Genomic DNA, 22,966 nt, shown 5'->3' on the forward strand with positions numbered 1-22,966 from the left:
GCTTCTCTCCTTATCTCTGAATAAAATATTTGCTAAGTTACTCTTGTAAAGGTTAATTAAAAGAACTTGGGGTGCCTGGGTGGCTCAGTCAGTTAAGCATCTGACTCTTGGTTTCAGTTCAGGTCAATCTCAGGATCCTGACTGAGATCGAGCCCCACCCTGGACTCCACACTCAGCGAAGAGCCTGCTTGAGATTCTCCCTCTCCCTCTGTCCAACAGTTGAGAGCATACCTAGGCAAGGCTATGAGGAACAGGTTCACTCAGATATTGCTGGTGGGAGAGTGGAATGGAACAGCCCTTATAACTGGCAATGTGGCGGTACCTATCAAAATTACAAAGATATGTATCTTTTGACCCTACAATCTCACTTCAGCAAATTTATCCTACAAATACAGCATCATCTATAGTGTAAAATACCATGTGGACCAGGTTGAAATAGCAAAATAGTTAAAGAAATTATAACACACAAATACAGAGGACTTGATGCAACTGAGAGAGAGAGAGCAAGAGAGAGAATAAATGAATGAATAAATAAGGGAAATTTCTTTGTTAAATATGGACAGTTCTCCACTATACACTGTTAAGCAGAGAGGGAAAAGTGTAGAAAGGTCCCCCTTTTTTTTTTAATGGAGGAAAGGGCAAGAACAAATAAGCAACTCTATATTTGTTTGTATTTATATGAAGAAACTCTAGAGTTAAGAAATTCATAAAAGTGGTTATGAAAGAAAGTGATAGGAATGGAAAAATCTATTTAATCTCTCTGAATCTCAGCCTTCTCATCTGTGGATTAAAAAATATAATTCTACTGATCCTGTTTATTATGAGAATTAAATGAAATTTTGAAAATACCTTGCAAGGTGGTAGGCACAGAGCAAAAATTCGATAGACATTCATGCCTTTCTCTTCAAATTACTACTGTAGTAACCATCTAATTCAGGGGTCAGCAAGCTAGGTCCATGGGCCAAATATAGCCCCCCTGACCTGTTTTGGTAAATAAAGCTTTATCAGAACATAGCCACATTCATTCCTTTATATGGCTGGCTGCTATCAGCTACAATAGCAGAGTTGACTATTTGTAACAGAAACTGTATGACCCTGCAAAGCCTAAAACATTGACTCTCGGGTCTTTTACAGAAAAAATTTGCTGACTCTTGGTGTAACTGAATATGGTCCTCCCCTATGCAATTCTCGAACCACTGGGTGATGGATCTTCCTAAGCCAGATCTCTCTCCCAGACCATGTGTCTGCAAATGGCCAATCTTGGCTCACTCATGCTTTCTCTTGTATCTTTGCAAAGGTCTCCCGAAAGCTGCGATGATCAATCACCAACGCCTGTGGTATGCAACTGGCTTTATCAATGCAGTTGGGGTTAAGGAAGACGATGTCATCTATACCACCCTACCCTTGTACCACAGTGCTGCGCTGATGATTGGCGTACACGGATGTATCCTGACTGGTAAGCTTTTTCCTCTCAACAAGGCACTGGAGTCCAGTACACAGTCACATGTGCTCCACGGGGAAAGTAATACAAAAGTTGGCTACTTTCCTATCGGCCAGGAACAGCATTTAATTCTATGTTAGTAACAAGGTTTTTTGGCTCACACATCACCAGCAAGTATCTAGAATAATTTATATTTTCTCATGCCTGCTTATCTGATAATATAATGCTACAGTTGTTCAGGATGTCAAGGAGGAAACGGCTTTAAAATATTTTGGATGTTCATCCAGGTTAAGACACTTGATTCTAATTAGATCCCATAATTAATTCCCCTCTGTCATTTCCATCCTCAGAAATCCGCATGTGGATCTCCATCAGCAACTGATTTAAACTTCCCCCTTAGTTGTCTCCATCCTACTTTGTTCTTCCCTGCTCCCACAGCTCCCCAGCTCTGGTCAGAGTACCTGGCTTTCCATCCCTTCTCTTTCCTTCCAGAATTTTACCATTCAAGTTAGAGTTGCCATCTTTTCTCCTTTCAGTAGGCTTTATGCCCCTTGTATACATCAAGGCTCAGTCTAATATTCTTCTCTCCCAGAAAGCCATCTCTAACTCTCTAAGCTAAAAAAAACAAAAAACAAACAAAAACCTTAATTTTTTCTTCCATGTGACATTTCATTTTAATATACAATATATATCAAATATAATATATTAATATATTAACATATACACATATGTATATACACATATATAATAACATATATTTTTATATATACATGATAACATATATACACATACATATATATATATATATGCATGTGTGATGGCCCAAGCCTCTGTGTCTTTCCCTCATCAACCTATTGATCAGCTATAAAATACTTACCCCAGCATCAGTACCCACCTCCACATTGGCCGGGAATGACTGACAGGGCCTGATCATATAGCGGGGCTCTTCAAGGCCAGAGGGACTCTGAGGCTCCCAAAGAGAAAACTTCATTGCTCACACATTTGCTTAAGCACCACAGATACATTCTAAAGAAGGAAAAAAATAGTGTTTAGAAAAGTGTCTCCTCTTCTAAAACATCGGACTTTTGTATAATTAGGAGTAAAGCTAAACTAATGGCATGAAAAAATACTTGTGAGTTTTTTTATTTCACTTTACTACATTTCATGCCTAGAATTAGGTTGGGTCTGATATATATTATTTTTACCCATTATATTCATTTCCTATCACTATTGTAACAGATTTTTATTCTGTTTTGAAGGTCAGAAATCTTAAAATCAAGGTGTCAGCAGGGCTGCATCCCTTCTGGAAACTCTAGGAAAGAGTCCATTTCCTTGCTTTTTCCAGCCTCTAGAGGCTGCCTGCCTTGTGGCTTGTGGCCATTTCTTCCATCTTCAAAACACATCATTCCAACCTTTTGTTTCCGTCATCCCATGTCCTTCTGCCCTTGATCTGCTTGCCTTCCTGTTATAAGGACATTTATGATTTCATTGGGCCCACCCAGATAATCCAGGATGATCTTCCCATCTCAAAATCCTGAACTTAATTACATCTACACAGGTCTTTTTGCCATGGTAAGGGACCATATTCACAGGTCCTATGGATTAGAACAGGGACATCTTTGGGAACCATTATGTCTACCTCACTCATCAACGAACAATTTTCCCGCTTGCTCAAGACCCTGGTTCTCCATTGCCTGGAGAGTTAAGTCTCACTCTTCCACCTGGCACTTCCAAGTTCTCCATGATGGCACCCTTAGCTGCTTCTCCAGGTTCCACTCCCATGACTTACCCACTCTTCACCACTCCAGTCACAGGCCAACTGAGTCTTGGCTATCTTCCCACACCTTCTGAACTGCCCTGTCTTTATGTTTCACATGGTTTCCTCTGCCTGGAATTCTCTCATCTTTCTTCATAATCATTGCTCAAGACATAATTCACATCCTACCTCTTCCAAAATATGCCTTTCTCAGCCCTTACCCCAAGTAGAATTAATACACACACACGCACACATCTTCATTCACATTCCCTTAGGGATTCATTTGAACTTCCTATTTATTGCACACTGAATTTTATTAGAAAGATATCAGCATGTGTCTCTCCCCCACTAGATTGAAAGCCTCTGTAGGATAAAACCATGTCTTATTGATTTTTGTTTTGAAGATATTCAAACAATAAACAATATTCAGACTTGTTTGTGAATATAATTCATATTTAAATTTCTACCTTTCAAAAATGACAAATATAACCAAGGAGTTTTTTAATAGCCTTTCTTCCTTAACACTTTATATACACTTCTCTGTAGGTGCTACTCTTGTTTTGCGGAACAAATTTTCAGCCAGCCAGTTTTGGGATGACTGCAGAAAATATAATGTCACTGTCATTCAGTATATTGGTGAACTTCTTCGGTATTTATGCAACTCACCCCAGGTAACACTCCCTGTGTTTCATTCTTTTTGAGATGGGTAAGATTGGAATTCACGTTACTTTGGGTGATGCTAGGCTTCAGCTGGTACTAACATGTCTATCAGTTTTCAGGTTAGACTACAATTGTGTGTCATGATAAAGTGCTTGGCACCACACCTATCATACAAGAGGGTATCTACTAGGTGTCAGTTGCTATTAATATTATTATTCCCAATCTTTTTACCTGTTTTCACATCTCACCCTCTACCTAGCAGATCTTCTCCTTCCCTCTCTGTCTAAAGCCTACTCACTGTCAAAGCCCAGTTCAAATGATACTTCATACGTTAAACCTGTTTGGGTCACGCCAACATTATCTGATTTCTTTCCCTTACATCATCTGATTTCTACCCATTGTGGCCTTGTCACATTGCAGGTATTTGTCTTCATACCTTCCATCCTCCCTAGGCTATAAAGTCTTTGATGGCAGGGACCACATCTTGTATCCTTACTTTCTCTTATACCATAGGCATACAGGAAACATTTATTTAATGTTGCTTGAATAAATACCTGGGTGGCTTTGAAACCATCTGACTAAGTCTGTCAACAAGCTTGGAGCAGATGCCCCGAGGTTACTCCAGAGGCCTTGGATCTACCCTGTTTGCAGATATCCAGATGTCTTGATGAGGTTCTTTGAAAGAACTTCTCCTGCCCTCAAGTCTTATCAGAGGCCTGGCATCCTGCCTGGGGACCAAATCAAGGTTTCTCAACAGCGGCACTGCTGACATTTTGGGCACATTCATTCTTTGCTGTATGGAGTTATTCCGTGCACTGTAGGATATTTAGTATCATCTTTGGCCTTTATGCAGGACACACCAGTAGTACCCTCACCCTCCCCCCTCCCCAGGTTACGATCATCAAAATGTCTTCAGACATTGCCAGATGTCCCTTGGCAGGCAAAATCACCCCAGTTGAGAACCACTAGACTAGATAATGCAGTAAACTCACCAGATTCTGCTTCCTTTAGTCCTTTCAATCATCGTAAAACAAACTCAGAGGATCACTAAGTTGATAAATTGCTATTTATAAGCACCTGTTATCCTCAACTTACATAACATCTGCTGTGACATAGGAAGAAGTATAGGATGCTCTTGCCCCAGCTCTTCCCCTCCTCACTTCATTCAGTCTCCGCCCACATGTCAGCTCATCAGAAAGGCCCCTCCTACTAATCAACAAATGTATCACCTCGCCCCCTTACCATCCATCTCATGGGTGACTGCTTTTCACAGTACTGCCCCTCCTGACATAGGACAGGTTTATACAACTATTGTCTATCTCCTCCAATTACATGAAAGTTCCACGCACCAGGGGCTTCATTCACTGCCAGATCTCTAGCCCTGAGATCTTGTGTGGCTCATTCGAGGCGTCAACAAACTTTGTTGAATGAACCTCTAAATTCTGGCCCCTGAAAGACGTATGATTAACTTCAGAGAGGTAATATGTTTCCCTGGAATTTTAGGCTTAGCACATAATATTCTGATCTGGGCAGCAGATTCACCAGCTTCCTGAGAATCATAATTAGCTGTGAGCTGGATTAGGACCTTTCCCACAGCAATTTCTGTTGAAGTCATTATTGAATTTTTTTCACATTAGTATCCCATCTGGCCCTCAAGATTGCATGGCTCTCTATTAAAACCCAGAAATCCATATGGGTCCCTTCTGTTTGGCTTTTCTTCTCTGCCTTAAAAGTCCCCTTTGTCAGTTAGAAGTCTCCTGGGAGAGGGTGTGTTGACTTGAGGAAAATAAACATGTTTGTGTAGCTCTTTCAGGCTTCTACACTCTCACACATATAAACACTTCCACCTTTCTCCTTCCTCATAATGTTGTCTCAGATGCTGAAAACCAAAATTTGATTGGGGTTTTAGATCTTCAAAATATATTATGATTTGTTGTATAATTCATGGATGATTTCAAATCTAGAAGATAGGGAGTTTCTGTTAGGTCTTGCTTCCCCCACACCCCTGAGTTCTGGTTTGTCTTCAAAATTCTTATGAGAGTTGTAATGAATGATCAAATTTACCTAAAAAAACCTTCAGTTAAAGACTTTTTAAAAATGATATGGGCTTAAAAAAGTGACATAAGCTTATATATAGAAAATCCTGAAGGCAAAAAAAAAAAAACCTGTTAGTACTAATAAATGAATTCAGCAAAGTAGCAGGATACAGAGTCAACACATGATAATCAGTTGTATTTCTATACACTAACAATGAACAACCTGAAAAGATAATTACAAAAACAATAACATCAAAAAGAATAAAATACTTAGGAATTAACTTAACCAAGGAGGTGGAAGACCCGTATAATGAAAACTAGAAAACATGGATGAAAGAAATTAAAGAAGACATAAATAAATGAAGTCATACCCCATGTTCATGGATTGGAAGATTTAATGTTTTTAAAATATTGCTACTACCCAAAGAGACCTATAGATTTAATGCAATCCCTATCAAAATCCCAATGACACTTTTTTGTGAAAACAGAAAAAAACGTATCCTAAAATTCATATGGAGTCTCAAGGGACCCAAATAGCCAAAGCAATCTTGAAAAAGAAGAACAAAACTGGGGGATTTATACTTCCTAACTTTTAAACTTACTACAAAGCTATAGTAATCAAAATAATATGGTACTAACATAAAGACAGACATATAGACCGGTGGAATAGAATAGAGAGCCCAGAAATAAGCCCTCGTATATATTGTCAAATGATTTTTGACAAGGGCGCCAAGACCATTCAGTGGGGAAAGGACACAGTCTTTTCAACAAATGGTCCTGGGAAAACTGAATATCCACATGCAAAAGAATGAAGTTGGACCCTTATCTAACATGCTTATACAAAAATTATCTCAAAATGGAAAAAAGACCTAGGGGCGCCTGGGTGGCTCAGTCGGTTAAGCGGCTGCCTTCGGCTCGGGTCATGATCCCAGGGTCCTGGGATCGAGCCCCGCATCGGAATCCCTGCTCGGTGGGGAGCCTGCTTGTCCCTCTCCCTCTGTCTGCCACTTTGCCTACTTACGCTCTCTATCTCTGTTAAATAAATTTAAAAAAAATCTTTAAAAAAAAAAAGAGAGTAAAAAAGGCAGCATACAGAATGGGAGAAAATATTTGCAAATCATATGTCTTAGAAGAGGTTCATATTCAGAATGTATAGAGAATTCCTAAACTCACTAACAAAAAAACAGCCTGATTCAAATATAAAGGACTTGAATAGACATTTCTCCAAAGAAGATATACAAATGGCCAATAAGCACATGAAAAAAAAAAAGTGCTCAGCATCACTAATCATTAGGGAAATGCAAATCAAAACTATAGTAAAATGCCACTTCATACTCATTAGGATGGCTACTATTAAAAAAAAAAAAAAAAAAAAAACCAGCAAACAACAAGCATTGGTGAGGATGTGAAGAAATTAGAACCCGCATGCACTGTGGGTGGGATGTAACTTGTTCAGCCACTGTGGACACAGTATGGCAGTTCCTCAAAACATGAAAAATAAAATTATTATGTGACCCATCAATTCCATTTCTGGGTACCATGCCCAAAAGAATTGAAAACAGGTTATCAAAGAGATATTTGTATATTCATGTTCATAACAGCATTATTCATAATAGCTAAAATGTGGAAGCAACCCAAGTGTCCAAGAATGGATGAATGGATAAGCAAAATGTGGTATGTACACATTCAGCCTTAAAAAGGAAGGGAATTCTGCACTATGCTATAACATGAATGAACCTTGAGGACACTGGAGGGTGAAAGACCTCTTTGTAGAGCAGAGAAATGGAGACTCTTCCTTTCATTCCTGTCACTGGGGGCTTTCTTTTGTCTTAAGGGAGCCAGGCAGAAGTGTAGCATATTAGTTGTTAAGATCAGGGACGCTGGTGGGGCGCCTGAGTGGCTCAGTCAATTAAGCATCTGCCTTTAGCTCAGGTCATGATCTCAGGATCCTGGGATCGAGCCCCGTCTCCGGCTCCCTGCTCAGCAGTGAGTCTGCTTCTCCTCTACCCCTCCCTCTGTAAAAAATAGCTAGACATCTCCTCCCCTCTCCCACCCTTGTAGAAGACCAGAGGTTTATTCTCTGGAGAAGACCTAGAAGAGCTTTGAACTAAAGGACCCCACAAGTGGAGGAGGGCAGGGGCGAAACACTGAAAATAGAGATTGAGTAAATATCTGCTTATTAACCAGAGAGACCACCAGTGCCTTTCCCTTGCACAGCTTCTAGAACTCCAGAGCCAGTTTATGCTTGTAGGCAAGAGAATCTAGAAGTCTAATTCTCAGGTAGAACTACCCTGTCACGGGACAGTGCAGAGCCCACTTGGCAAGAGCACTTCCCCTGCTTACAAAGCTACTCAAACATCTTTTAGTTGCCTTACTTCTGAATATGAACAGACATCAGGGATCAGCAGACAGCTGAGGAAAGCCTCCGATAGGAAATATCATCAAAAGAATAGAAGAGACAGCATCAGTTCAAAAAGCGGGAGAAAACTTCCAAAAACTTATAATTAATTTCCTTAGAACTGTTAGAGAAGATATTCTCTCCATAAAACAAGAATAGTATGCTATAAAAAAAACTAACAAAATCTCCCAAAAATAAAAATATGATTTAAAGTGTTTAATTCATAGAAAGTTTGGAAGATAAACCTGAGAAATCTTAGAGAAAGTTGGAGAAAAGATAAAGTGATGGATGTGAGGGAAACAAGATAAAATTAAAAGATCAATCCAAGAGGTCCAACATCTAATTAATAGAAAATTGGGAAAATAGAACAGAAAATGGAGAGGAGGATATTATCAAAGAAGTATTACAAGGAAACTTCATAAATGGATGAAGAAGATGTGGTATATATACACAATGGAATATTACTCAGCCAAAACGAAGAATGAGATATTGCCATTTGCAATGACATGGATGGAGCTAGAGGGTATGATGCTGAGTGAAGTAAGTCATCAGGGAAAGACAAATACCATATGATCTCACTCATATGTGGAATCTAAAAAGCAAAATGAACAAACAAGCAAAAAAACAGAATCATAAATACAGAGACCGAACTGGTGGTTGCCAGAAGGGAGGGGGATGAGGGGATGAGTGAAATGGGTGAAGGGGATTAAGAAATTCAAACTTCCAGTTATAAAAAGTCATGGGGTAAAAAGTTCCACATAAGGAATATAGTCAATAATATACAAATAACATTGTATGCTGACATTAATCACGGTAAGCACTAAGTAATGTATAGATTGTTAAATCACTCTGTTGTACACCTGAAACTAACAACATTATATGTCAACTACACTTTAATTAAAAAAATAAACAAAACTTTAAAAATAATATTTTTAGGGGCACCTGGGTGCCTCAGTCGGTTAAGCCTCCAACTCTTGATCCTTCAGCTCAGGTCTTGATCTCAGGGTCATGAGTTCAAACCCCATATTTAGGCTCCATGCTGGGTGTGGAACCTACTTAAAAAAAATAAAATAATAATAACAAAAAAAACAATAATTTTTTTAAGATTTTTTATTTATTTATTTAACAGAGAGAGACAGCGAGAGAGGGAACACAAACAGGGGGAGTGAGAGAGGGAGAAACAGGCCTCCCACTGAGCAGGGAGCCTGATGTGGGGCTCGATCCCAGGACCCTGGGACCATGACCTGAACCGAAGGCAGACGCTCAAAGACTGAGCCACCCAGGAGCCCCAACAATAATATTTTTTAAAAGTGAAATGAAAACAATAATGGTCAGCCTGTCTGAAAAAAAAAAAAAACAATGCTGAAGAGAAATAGCTTTTTAAAATTAAAAAAAAATTAAAAAGGAAAGAAAACTTCCCCAGAGCTGAAGGACACATTGAAAGAGCCAAGTGAGTACCCAATAAAATGGGTGGAATTTAAATTTTTAAATACACCAGGATGAAACATAAGACTACCAAACAAAGAGAGAGAGAGAGAGGAAAGAGTCTGTAAGAATAATATTTGACTTGGCAACAGCAACACTGCAAGCTGGAGGACAAAAGATCAGTGCCTTCAAAATTCTTAGTAAAAAGTATTGCCTCTCTAGAACTCTATATGCGATCAAATTATCACTCAAGTGTACAGTAAGAATATTTTCAGACATTCAAAGTCTCAAAATAACTTACCTCCTATACACCCTCCTTTGTGAAGTTACTAGAGAAAGTGTTCCATGCAAACAGGAGAGTGAGCAGAGAGAGCTGAGGACCCAGGATCCAGGAGAGAGAGGTAAAGGGAATCCCCAGGCCTGGAGAGCAACCAGTACAGACCGGAGCAGGGGCCTAAAAGGAAGCACAAAGGGACAAAGGAAATTAGAGCATCTGGTGGGTTTCACCGTGAAGAACATTGTATTTCGAGGCTGTTGGACGGTGAAGAAACACCTGTGAGTAGAAACTAAGAAAACAAAGCCAATGGGCAGGTGGCAGTGAATTCCAGGGGGAAAAAACTGCCTCAAGAATTTGATCAGAGTATATTCCTTGGCTCCTCAGTAGTGTATGATGAGCAAAATAATGTGAGCACCGAATATTGACTTAACCAAAAATTGGGATATTGGAAAAACTGAAGAGAATGATAGAGAGCTTCAACTTCCTCCAGCACAATAGAAAATCAACAAATAACATCTACAATTGATGAATCAAAAGAGAGCAGTCTAAGCATGTAATTTAGAAACCAGAGAGAAGAGGAAGGAGCTACAAGAGTGCACAGTGTCTGCCTCCAGGTGGTAGAGTGGAGGCAGAGGATGGAGCAGGCAAGTGGGGTGACGGCATCGGCCATTTAAAAGCCTTTCAGTGCTTTGACTGTTAGAACATGTGCCACTCTTTTTTTTTTTAACTAAGGGGGAAAGAATTCTCTTTGCATTCACATAGATTTGGATTTGAATCTTGGAGAACTATGTTGCTACCTGTGTGATCTCCAGCAAATTATTTTAATCTTTTTGAGACTCTGATTCCTCAATTGTAATTGAGGCCAATATATATATTTTTTAAGTAGGCTTCCCAGCCAGCATGGAGCCTAATGTGGGGCTTGAACTCATGACCCTGAGATCAAGACCTGAGCTGAGATCAAGAGTCCCACCACGCTTAATCAACGAAGCCATCCAGGCACCCCTGAGGCAAATATTTTCATTACCTATCACATTTTGGTAGGATTCTATAGAAACTTGAGTAAGATAATAAAGGTCAAATGCCTGGCACGTAGTAGGAAAGCCCTCGATAAAAGTTTTCTGTTTACTTATTTACCTGGTGCTTTCCATTCCTCTCTGGACACCCTGACCTCTCACCTTTCAGTCATCAAATCCTAGTGCAGATTTAAGTCCCCCGGGTGTGTTTGCATGTGACCTCACCTCTCTCACATGGAATCAAAGGTTTGATCTTTGTTAAAGAAAAACAAGCGGGTGATTCTTGACCTAAAATACAGCTCCCTTGAGGAGTGAATTTGGTGATGAGGAAACACACTTTCTCCTCCGGGCAAGGAAAACTCAAGTCACACCAGGTACTGTCAGCCAGTGGTGAGCAAAACTTGGGTGAGAACCAGACATCGCAGAAGGTTCCAGGATCTCCCAGTTTGTGTGCACAAACACTTCCAGCTTACAGCCTTAATCCCTTCTGCTGGTGTAATAAGATCCCTCAGTTCATGATGAAAACCGAGCTCATGGTATTGTGACTCTCAGCCCAGCTAACTGCCACCCCCAGGTGAGAGCTGCACCTGGGAGGCTGGCCTGTGGCCCAGGCACCCGAGGCACCTGCCGCCTCCTGTGCCCTAGGCCCTGCCCTTGGGCTGATGTCCGGGGCAATTAACTGTCGAACAGGGAACTTGAGGGCTCCCTGGTGGAGGTTACTCCTTCTTTTATTGAAGCTATTGCTCGGTATGCAAAGCCAGGTGCAGGCACTGCAGATGATAGAGAGATCTATTTGGCCTCAAAGGAGTTTACAATCTCATGGGGGAGATAGATGTTCGCCACGCATTAGAAAAGGAAATGATCTAAGAGGGTGATTACGGGTTGCATACGGATTTAGTAAAGTCTTGGGTTTACACACTGGAATGCTACTTTGGAGCTTCTCACACAGGCCTGGGAGCAGGTAAGCCCCAGGTCAGGAGGTTATTTTTAAGCGAAAAGTCCGTATTCTTCAAATATTTATGACGTTTTATTCCTGGAGGGGCAGTGAGGGACAGCAGTGTGGGAGGCGAGGATGGTCTCTGAAAAGCTGACAATCCTTAACTGAGAATAGTGCCTTATGGAAGGGTGACCCTACAATTCACTGTCTAAACGGGGACACTTGAGAGTGAAAGGAGTGTGATTAATAAGCACATCAGGACCACGGGCATAAACCAGGACTGGCCCTGACCAACCAGACACATGGCCTCCCTACTTCTAGGTACTTTGTAATTCTAAAAAGGAATACAGATAGTCCCCAACTTATGATGGTTCCACCTATGATTTTTTTTACTTTACCATGGTGTGAAAGTGATACGCACTCAGTAGAAGCCATACACTGAGTTTTGAATTTTGATCTTTATCCGTCTAGCAATAGATACTCTGATCCTCTCTCATGATGCTGGGCAGGCGCAGTGACCCACGGCTCCCAGTCAGCCGCACGATCATGAGGGTGAACAGCCGAGACCCAGACAACCATTCTATTTCTCACTTTCAGTACAGTATTCCATCAATTACATGATATATTCAATACTGTATTATAAAATAGGCTTTGTGCTGGGTGATTTTGCCCAGCTGTAGGCTTATGTACATGTTCTAAACACACTTAAGGTATGCTAGGTTAAGCTCTAATGTTCGGTAGATTAGGTGAATTAAAAGCGTTTTTGACTTATGATTTTTTAATTTATGTTGGGTATATTGGGATGTAATGCCATCGGAAATCGAGGAAGATCTATAGATTCAGTGACCTGTGGACCTAGGTTGCTGATTAAGAGAATAGGTTCCCACTCGGAATGTCGAGGTTCATGCAGATTTAAAAGGCTGCTCAGGTAACTCTGCTGAACACCCTGGTTAAGAACTACTGGCAGGAGACCCCTGGGCCCTACACATTTCCTCCTCAGAAAGGCCACCCCAGGGACCCAGTTTTTACGAGTGACCAGTATCTGTTCTCCTCATTGGTTAGGACTCCTGAAGAAGCTTCACCCCCTGAGTTTTGACCAAGGAGCTACTCAAAAATGAAATGCATCTACACTACTCCCCTGACCCGCTGCCTCCTCTTGCACGGAACTCAATTCAAGCTTTGTTTTGGCTGGGTTTTCACCTGTCCTATCAAAGGCCCTCCCCTTACCAGAGAACCACCAGTCTCTCTATGCCAACAGCTCTTTTCCAAGAGGAACTCTAGCTCCAAAATAACGTCACAATGACTTCACAGAAGAGGAAATAATGGAGCAAATGCTCTGAAGAACATTTGTAAGCCAAATGTTGTCCAATCCAAGAAATTAACACTTGATGTGAGAGTCCTATTTGAAAAAGAGTAAGTGTGAGAAAGAGCATGAGCAGGGGGAGGGGGAGAAGCAGACTCCCCCTGCTCAGTGGGGAGCCCAGTGCAGGGCTCGATCCTCATGACCTGAGCTGAAAGCAGTCGCTTAACCAACTGAGCCACCCAGGTGCCCCAATGTGAGAATCCTAGCTACCAAGCACTTTCACCCATTCCATTCCATTTCCTGTTAAAGGTCATAGAATTACAGAATCTGCAGGTTAAAATTATACTTATTTACCTTTCTCTCCCACCAAACTGTGATCTCCTGGAGGATATAAATTGCCTTATTAATATAAAATATCATCGAAATTACTATAGATTTGGACATATTTGTAGGGGCCTCACAACTGATTGTGGTTGAATGGAAAGCCACCTGGTCCTAACTCCACCTCTCCTGCTGATACAAGGTCTCCTTTCAGTTCTTACACTCAAGACAACTTTTCCTTTGTGATTTTTATTTATAGCAAAGTATATTCCTCCCAGGCCACCTGAGGCAACTGGGAGCCAGCTTCCTCTCTCTCTTCCTCTTCCCAATCCCATTGGGATAGTTTCATTGTCATGGTTCAGCTTTACCTGGCTTTGTGACCTCTGGGTCTATGAAATGAGGACATGATCATGAGTCTTCTCTCCAGGGACACCTGGCTGGCTCAGTCGGTTAAGCGTCTGCCTTCGGCTTGGGTCATGATCCCAGAGTCCTGGGATCGAGCCCCGCATGAAGCCCCTCATCCAGCTCCCTGCTCAGTGGGGAGTCTGCTTCTCCTTCTCCCTCTGCCCTTCCCCCCACTCATGCTCTCTGTCTCTCAAATAAACGAATAAAATCTTTTTTAAAAAAAAAGTCTTCTCTCCAGTCCCCTGAGACCCTAACATTAATGACTGTAGAAAATCATTCTCTCTCTCCTTACACTATGTTCCCAGTTTTCTTCTTCCTTGTCAAGTGAAGACTATTGCTTCAGATTGTCAGTCTTTGATAGATCTTTCCCATGTGACCCCTCCTTTCTGGCAGTTGAGATTCACCAGCCCCATCAAGAAAACAATCAATACCTTATTCTAGCTTCCAGATTGGATATGGATTAAATGTTGGCCTCACTTAGTTCTATCAAATCATCTCACCTTGCCTTTTAAAAATCAGAATGGGAAGAGCCAAGTCTTTTGGTTATTAAATCAGAGTTCTAGCTGTCGGCCCACACCACGTGGGTTGGCGGGGAGGAGGCGTGATGTGTGTGAGTAACAGAGAAGGTGTGCACTGCGAGGTGAATCCACAACCAACGTAAATATGTAGAAACATAAAGGCAATTACAAGTATATAGGTACAGTCTCCGGAGAGGTTTTAATTTGGTCTCTCCTCCTCCTACCACAGAAACCAAATGATCGCGTCCATAAAGTGAGACTAGCAATAGGAAATGGCTTGCGAGGAGATGTGTGGAGGGAATTCACCAGGAGATTTGGGGACATTTGCATTTATGAGTTCTACGCTGCCACTGAAGGCAATATTGCCTTTGTGAATTATACAAGAAAAATCGGTGCTATTGGGAGAGTAAACTACCTACAGAAAGTAAGTACACTGAAAGATGAAAGCGTACGTAGCTGACTTTCAGAATACAGAGACTTCTTAAAAGCTGTGTCATGATGACGTTCTTAGAATTTCATACCTCATCAGAGCCATGGCCGATCCGTGTTCACCAAGGCAGAGGACCTGCTCATTCTCTGTGATGATGAGCGCAAAGTGACAGGGCCCTTTAATTTTAAAATCTCAATTTCTCTTCATAACAACCTCTGCTACCTGCAACTTACGCGCAGTCTTCCTGATGCCGTTTATACGTGCAGATGTCAAAACACCAGAAGCCTGCTGGTTCGGTAAGTTTACTGCACGCCCTGAAATGAGGTGTTTCTCGCTCATGGTCCTGTGCGTCACAGTGACTGGGGGCCCTCTGTATGTCTACAGGTGCAGGGTGCCACCCCCTGAGCTCCGGGTCCCATGGTTCTGAGACAGGGCACCCACATCGGTGTTTTTCGAAAGCTGTGCCGCCAGGGTTAGGAACCACCGTTTGCGTTTAGACCTTCAAGAGAACTGGACTGCGCGGCAGCTCTGGGATCTCACAGACATTTGAATTTGCCTGATCACTCCACCAGAAAGATAGTTCTTATTTTTCAGCCAGCTCACATAGCAGTCTCTGTTCCCTCACAGGCATTTAATGGCCCCGGGCTCTCCAGACAGTCTCTCCGCCTTTTTTGTGTTTGAGCAGTCAGTCTTCTGGGTGACCCCCTGTTTTTCAACCATCCCAGGAATATTTAGCGAAGGCTGAGCCTCCACTGGCTTGAGGAGTCCCTGCAGGCACTATGCATCTGGCAGCCCCTCCTGCCTGGCCCTGAACAGTCACACCAGAGCTCCCCCGCAGCATGTGTCCCTGGGGACTGATGGGCAGAGTACAAAGGACAGCAGTTTGTGCGCATAAGAGATCTGCCCTGAGAAATCAACTCTCAGCACCTTGCATACCAGCTGGGTGACCTCGAGCAAGTCACTTGTGTTCCTTAGGCCACCATTTCATTGTTTGTAAAACGGAGCTAAAAAGAGAAAATGTAGAGCCTCGTGTGCCTGGCCCAAACTCTGTATTTATAATAAGGGGGAAGGGTTATTGAAAGAATTAATAACTTGGGGAAAAAAATCCTTAGAGGATATAACCCAATGCCTGGCATATAATAGCCGTGAGTAATTATTAGCTGTAATGCTTATTATCATCCCATTCCTCACACTGTAGCCTTATTTCAAGGCCTTCTCAAGCCCCAGGAACCTCTGGGACACTGACAGCCACACCTATGTGACGCAGGTCCCGCCACCGTCCTCCACACCTGTGCCATCCGGCGCGGCGGCCGCTAGCTACATGTGACCATTTCAACTTAAATGATATGAATGACATTTTTAATTCAGTTCTTCATTCACGCTAGCCATATTTCACATGCTCGGTAGCCACGTGTGTTTCATGACTACCGTGTTGGGCAGTACAGAGGTAGAACATTTCCATCATCGCAGAAAATTCTACCGGGCAGCACTGCTTACAGGGCTGCGAATCCATTTCTGACTCCCCACTGCAGCTGCACCCGATAAGGTCAGTCTTCTCTAGCTAGCTTCAGTTCAACCTGCAGCAGCCAGAACCTCGGGGACCCGGGTCGAATGCAGCTCAGAACAAGAAAGGATAGGAAGCTGAGTTGATTGGGACATGGTACGAGATGTCTATGTCATTGCTATTGACCCTGAAAAAGACGAGAGGCAAGGAAACATTTGTTTTCAACCAGACCTGAGGACCTTAAAAGTGGGTGCCATATACTACTAGTTCTTGGCTTCTCAGTGGTTGATCACCATGTTTTATTGTCCGTTTTTCGGCTTTAAACAAGAAGATATTTTTTTAACTGAAAAAAAGGAAGAAGATGCCCCTGCAACTGATGTGGAAAGAAGCGTTAGCACCCCCAAATTTTTTACACCTTTGCAAATAAACAAGATCTAACAGTGGCTGACTATGAATGCTACTTGATTGTAATGGTCATCTGCTACGATTAAAGCATCTGATTGGTTAACTTATCATAGAGACTTAAATATAAACTTGAAATGGACACAGTCTTCCTGGCTAATAATTTACTTCCAAATACCGTCCTATTTAGTAGAGAAAATAAGAGTATATTAGTAGAGAAAAAATATACTTATTACTCTTACCGAACTACATAAATTGAAATTCTTATGCCTTTGAAATGTGTATGTGAAATATAAAATTAATCATTTTATAGCCACAGGCATGAAATAATTACACCACTGAGCCTTAAATATATTGGAAAATGTGTGGAAACATGAAACTTCTAACACTGGCATACGGGTTTTTAAAACCCACTTGTGACATGTCTACCAAAACACATGTATGAGAGTGTTCATAACAGCATCATTTGTCAAAGTCTAAAACTAAAAACAGTCCAAATGCCAGTTAACGGGAGGATAGATCAATTGTGGTATATTCATACAAGGAAAATTCCATGGCAATAAAAAATGAACTATTGGGAAAAAAGCCATTAGCATGGCTAGACGAGTAACAGACATTATACAGCGGGAAAACAGCAACACAAAGACACATACTTCATCCCCTTATCTCATTTATTTGAAGTGTAAGACTAATTGATGGTGATAAGTTAGAATAGCGGTGGATTTGGGATGCCTGGTTGGCTCAGTCGGTTAAGCGGCTGCCTTCGGCTCAGGGCATGATCCCAGGGTCCTGGGATTGAGTTCCACATCGGGCTCCTTGCTCAGCGGGGAGCCTGCTTCTCCCTCTGCCTGCCTCTCCCCCTGCTTGTGTTCTGTCTCTCTCTCTGACAAATAAATAAATAAAATCTTTAAAAAAAAAAATAAAGTCAAGAAGACTTTACAAGAAAGTCTTATTAAAAAAAAAAAAAGAATAGCGGTGGATTTGACAGAAAGGGGCAAGAGGAGACTTTTGACAATATTTGGAAATGTTTTATCTCTTGGTCTGGGTGGTAGTGACATGGATGTGTCTGTATGTCATTTTATCAAGCTGGGCATTTAAGATATATGCACTTTTTGTACTTAATGTATGCTATACCACAATAAAAAGGAAAAGGTGAAGAAATTTGTATTTAAAACAATATATTTTGGGGTGTCTGGGTGGCTCAGTCAGCTAAGTGTCTGCCTTCAGCTCAGGTCATGATCCCGGAGTCCTGGGATGAGCCCTGTGTCCAGCTTCCTCCTCAGCAGGGAACCTGCTTCTCCCTCTGCCTCTGCCCCTCCCCATGCTTGTGCTCGTGCGCGCGCGCTCTCTCCTTCTAACCTCCCTCAAATAAATAAAATCTTTAAAAATAAATAAAATAAAATGATATATTTTCATTTTGCTAGAAAGTCATATCTTACGATCTGATTAAATATGATGTGGAGAAAGATGAGCCTGTGCGAGATGGAAATGGATATTGCATCAGAGTTCCCAAAGGTACGGGAGAGTTTTGTTCAGTTAACCTGGGTTTTTTCTTACCTTTATCAAGTGACTATTAAGAACTAACATATCATTGTTAAAATGAATACGTGGTAAAATTTTTTAGAGTGGGGGAATAAAAGAGATTTATTTAAGTACCCTCAGAAATAGTTACAGAAATTCCAAAAGGTACTAATTTACCACTACATGTAACATAATTATACTTTGAAACCTAGCTTAACAACTTCCTGACTATGGGGTATTTTGTGGAAAGGAATATGTAAGTACGGTTGCAAAATACAGTTTGCTTTAGATCTTTACCTTCAAGCTTAACATACTGTGCATTTGTCTAATGCTGTGTGTAAATCATTATTCAGTAAAATACTAGCATTTTTAGAATTACAAATGCGTGGCCACATAGAATTATTTCGTGTGTACAGTGTCTATATGTGTGTATCTGATGTGTATGGATACACATGTACATGGGCATGGAAAGTGACACTTCTTACAGCCAGCGTGTTGCCAGTGGATTGTATGGCAACAGTTGTTTGGTTTGGTTGGTTGTTTTTTGGGGTGTCTTTGTTTTTTTGTTCTTTAGCATTCACCACTTCTTAGCATTGTGTTATTTTGCTCCAAAGCTAGGCATTTTTTCATGTTTCTATCAAGGAATGAAAAAAGCAAAGTTGCTAAGGGAAAATTCTCATGACCTGTCACTCTCACTCTAGGCATACCCTACATGTTCCAAAACCCCCTGTTAAAGCCAGGCTTCACACACTTAAATATATATGGCAGGGAAGGATAGGTTTTTAAAAGAATTTTCTTAGTTTGGTGTTATTTAGATTTTATTTTTTTAAGCCATGGGTTAGCCACTTTAATATGAAATGTGATCAAAACCCAGTTATAAGAGTTCAGAAAGGCATAGGAAAACCAATGAGTTTCAACTTTATTACAAATTTGAAAATCTGGGAGTAGTCTGAAAAAAAAAAAACACATATGCTAATTTCAGCCCAGGGTTAATTTAATAACTGGGGCAATGTCCATTGGCAGGACTTAGGGTTATGCATATGAGGGATATGCATATCTTCTGTAAAATGAGATAAAAATTATTTTGAACATGGTCGCTTTTCAGAGAATTTTAAGATCCACTTGCAGAACAAATATATATGGAGCTTCAAGATCTAGAATTTGGAAAATCTGTGCATTGGTCAATCAAAACAGATTGAAAGAGAATTTTATAAGTTTATGTCTTGGAAATGCTGTAAAATTAAGATGGAATGATGGGGATATTTCACTTGTGAGTTGTATTAGGTTGTGGAAAATTAAAGGTTGAGGTAAAGGAGAAAATATCTTCCATTGTAAGTTCAAAAACTGATTCCTAATAATATATGCAAATTATTGAAATGATAAGCATCTGAATGTTGCCACTGTACATAGAAAATGAGATCAGCTCTGTAAATGATTTCTAATAAAGGTAACTGAAAATGCAACTTGAACAACATTGCACTACATTTTTCTGAGGGTATTTTAATTATAAAAAAAGTCCGTCTTTAATTTTTTCATTGTTGAAGATAGGCTTAGTACCAGCCCCTGTAAGGTTAAAAATGGTATTTGAAAAAAAATAAAATAAAACAAATTAAAATAAATTAAAAATGGTATTTGTAGCAGGTTTAAGGGCCATGTGTGAAGATGTCCATTTTTGAGTGTATGGCAACAGTTTTAAGAGAATGTTAATCATAAAATTTGCCTACTGCTTGCACATAAAATGACAATTTACTTTCTTCTGTCTTAGGTGAGGTTGGACTCCTCATTTGCAGAATCACACAACTTACGCCCTTTAGTGGTTATGCTGGAGGAACTACTCAGACAGAGAAGAAAAAACTGAGAGACGTCTTTAAGAAAGGAGACCTCTATTTCAACAGTGGCGATCTCTTACTGATTGACCATGAAAATTTCATCTACTTTCATGACCGAGTTGGAGATACTTTCCGGTTGGTTTCTTTGAATTACTGAGCCAAAAAACAAACACATGCACAATTTGGCTGACTCCTAAATTGGAATTGCATCCTACTTTGGCTACGATGCTCTATTTCCTTCTATCTCTTGGCGTGTCAGGTCGACCTTCTGTATTCCCAGAAAATAAGGAACAAAACACAGGAAGTGTCACTCTGCAGTGCACAGACAGATAACTTGCTTGAGCAACACCAGATGAGAAAAAGGCAGAAAACCTGTGCCCGATTTTTGGAGCCTAATAGTCCATCCAATTTCTCTCATTTATCCTCAGTTATTACCAGACACTCGTAGGACAGCCAGGAATTTTCACACTGTTTCCAATCATGGGGCCTTTCTTCAAATAAAATCAAATGTAAGCTAATGTGGAGCTGATCTAGCTGAAGAGGAGGTGAAGGGTTCTGAACCCCGCCTGTTTCCTTCCCTCCCACGCTCCAGCCCTAACCAGGTGGCTTCCCACAGAAACCCGAGTCAGCACCATGAAGTTTGAAAGTCATTACAGGGCACCTGGGTGGCTCAGTTGGTTAAGCAACTGCCTTCGGCTCAGGTCATGATCCCAGGGTCCTGGGATCGAGTCCCACATCGGGCTCCCGGCTCAGCAGGAAGCCTGCTTCTCCCTCTCCCACTCCCCCTGCTTGTGTTCCTGCTCTCGCTGTCTCTGTCTCTGTCAAATAAATAAATAAAATCTTTAATAAATAAATAAATAAATAAATAAATAAATAAATGAAAGTCATTACAATAAGACCATGAAACTAATTCCTAACTGCAGCATGGTCCTCCAGCCTCATGACATTTTGGTTTAATCAGCTTCCTTCCTATGTAAGCTCCCTGAGGCCAGGCCCTGTGTCTGCTGGTTCACTCCCAGCACCGAGCACAGTGCTTAACACACATGATTACTTTTTGCATGAATGGATGAGGAAGGGATGGAAGGTGTCTGGCTGCAGTAGGAAGAGCAAGAATGTGAATGAGGAGAACCAAGCTCCTAAGCTCACCTCTACTCCGGACCAGCTGTGTTCACAAGGCAGGTAGCCTTTCTCAACCCATTCCTTCCCCCACGAAATGAGGGTCCCAGTGATCCTTCCATCTCTAGTATTCCAGGACTCAGGATCCATCCCGTGATTTTATGCCAACTTCATGTTGATCTAAAGAATTTTTAAATGTAAGACAAAACTTAACTCTTTTTTTTTTAAAGATTTTATTTATTTATTTGAGACAGAGAGAATGAGAGACAGAGAGCATGAGAGGGAGGAGGGTCAGAGGGAGAAGCAGACTCCCTGCCGAGCAGGGAGCCCGATGCGGGACTCAATCCTGGGACTCCAGGATCATGACCTGAGCCGAAGGCAGTCGCTTAACCGACTGAGCCACCCAGGCGCCCAAAACTTAACTCTTTATTAAGTGGACAAGTAGCACCTGATTGGGCACTAACATTATAACCTCCCTGCAAATAAAGTATATCTTTTTTTTTTTTTAAAGATTTTATTTATTTATCTGAGACAGAGAGAATGAGAGAGACAGAGAGCACATGAGAGGGGGGAGGGTCAGAGGGAGAAGCAGGCTCCCTGCGGAGCAAGGAGCCCGATGCGGGACTCGATCCCGGGACTCCAGGATCATGACCTGAGCCGAAGGCAGTCGCTTAACCAACTGAGCCACCCAGGTGCCCATAAAGTATATCTTCTACTCAAAGCTTTCCCTTTGCCATGAGACCCTAAAATACAAGGACGAAATTCTATTAAATTGAATTAAATAGCAACCGAAGTTAGTAAGAAAAGTGAGAGAACTAAACACAACAAAAAGTCATTGAGACTTATTTTTTATTTCCTGGGCCTTTCTTAGGCCAAACCTGTATTTTGACATTAGAACAACATCATTCTTTGTATCGTGTTTCATGTGGTGAGATTGGAATTTCACATTTTATTATTTAGTCCTATGCCTTTGTCTTTTGTTTCCCGAGCAGGATGCCTTCCCATGACTGAGTTGTGGGGATTTGGGGAAAGAGATGGGAAAACGGGTGCAGACACCCTCCAGAGGTCTGGGGATACCACCTGCCCTGTCATGGCGGCCTGGCCAGGGCCCACCGGTAACCTCTGCTAACCTTGCCTTTTCTTCCAGCTGGAAAGGGGAAAATGTGGCCACCACTGAAGTCGCTGATACAGTAGGACTAGTCAATTTTGTCCAAGAAGTAACTGTTTATGGAGTGTCTGTGCCAGGTACGCACAGAATATTCTAAGTCTAAACCTTATGCCTAAACCCATACAGTAACTGAACAGAATTTTAACCCCAGAGCAAAGTTTGTCAGCCCTTTTGCCTGCCAGCTGGAGAGTCAAACAACTCTTTCAGCCACCTGGGAGTAAGGGGCTGATGTCTGCTTTATATTCCATTGTAAATCAGCCAGGTCAGTACATCTGAACCTGGCCTCCTTCTGTGGGTTCAGCTCCCCAGCTGTTCTTGGGCTCTCGGGCAAGCCAATCTCTCCAAGATACATGGTCCCACACTGCATTTGGCACACCTCGGGAAAAGATGTTCCAGGCTTGATAGCTGGGAAATGGTCCCTTGGCCTCTGAACTGGGAATCACAAATAAAAACAAGTAGAGTTGCTAGGAGAAAAAACTGCAAAGGAGCTGACTTTGTCCAGACTT

General features: G+C 41.4%; 1 protein-coding gene across 2 annotated transcripts in view; it reads left to right on the top strand.

Annotated features, from left to right (window-relative positions):
• SLC27A2 (solute carrier family 27 member 2) overlaps positions 1 to 22,966 on the top strand; it is a 41,483-nt gene that overhangs the window by 14,354 nt on the left and 4,163 nt on the right. For both annotated transcript variants that reach the window (XM_034993912.1, XM_034993913.1), the window contains exons 3-8: positions 1,298 to 1,456; positions 3,744 to 3,868; positions 14,720 to 14,914; positions 18,251 to 18,341; positions 20,113 to 20,311; positions 22,440 to 22,537. In XM_034993912.1, the coding sequence (XP_034849803.1) occupies positions 1,298 to 1,456; positions 3,744 to 3,868; positions 14,720 to 14,914; positions 18,251 to 18,341; positions 20,113 to 20,311; positions 22,440 to 22,537 (867 nt within the window). The remainder of the gene's footprint in view (positions 1 to 1,297; positions 1,457 to 3,743; positions 3,869 to 14,719; positions 14,915 to 18,250; positions 18,342 to 20,112; positions 20,312 to 22,439; positions 22,538 to 22,966) is intronic.

Source organism: Mirounga leonina, unplaced genomic scaffold (genome assembly GCF_011800145.1).
Source record: "Mirounga leonina isolate KUSES-001 unplaced genomic scaffold, KU_Mleo_1.0 Mir_91, whole genome shotgun sequence".
NCBI lineage: Eukaryota > Metazoa > Chordata > Mammalia > Carnivora > Phocidae > Mirounga > Mirounga leonina.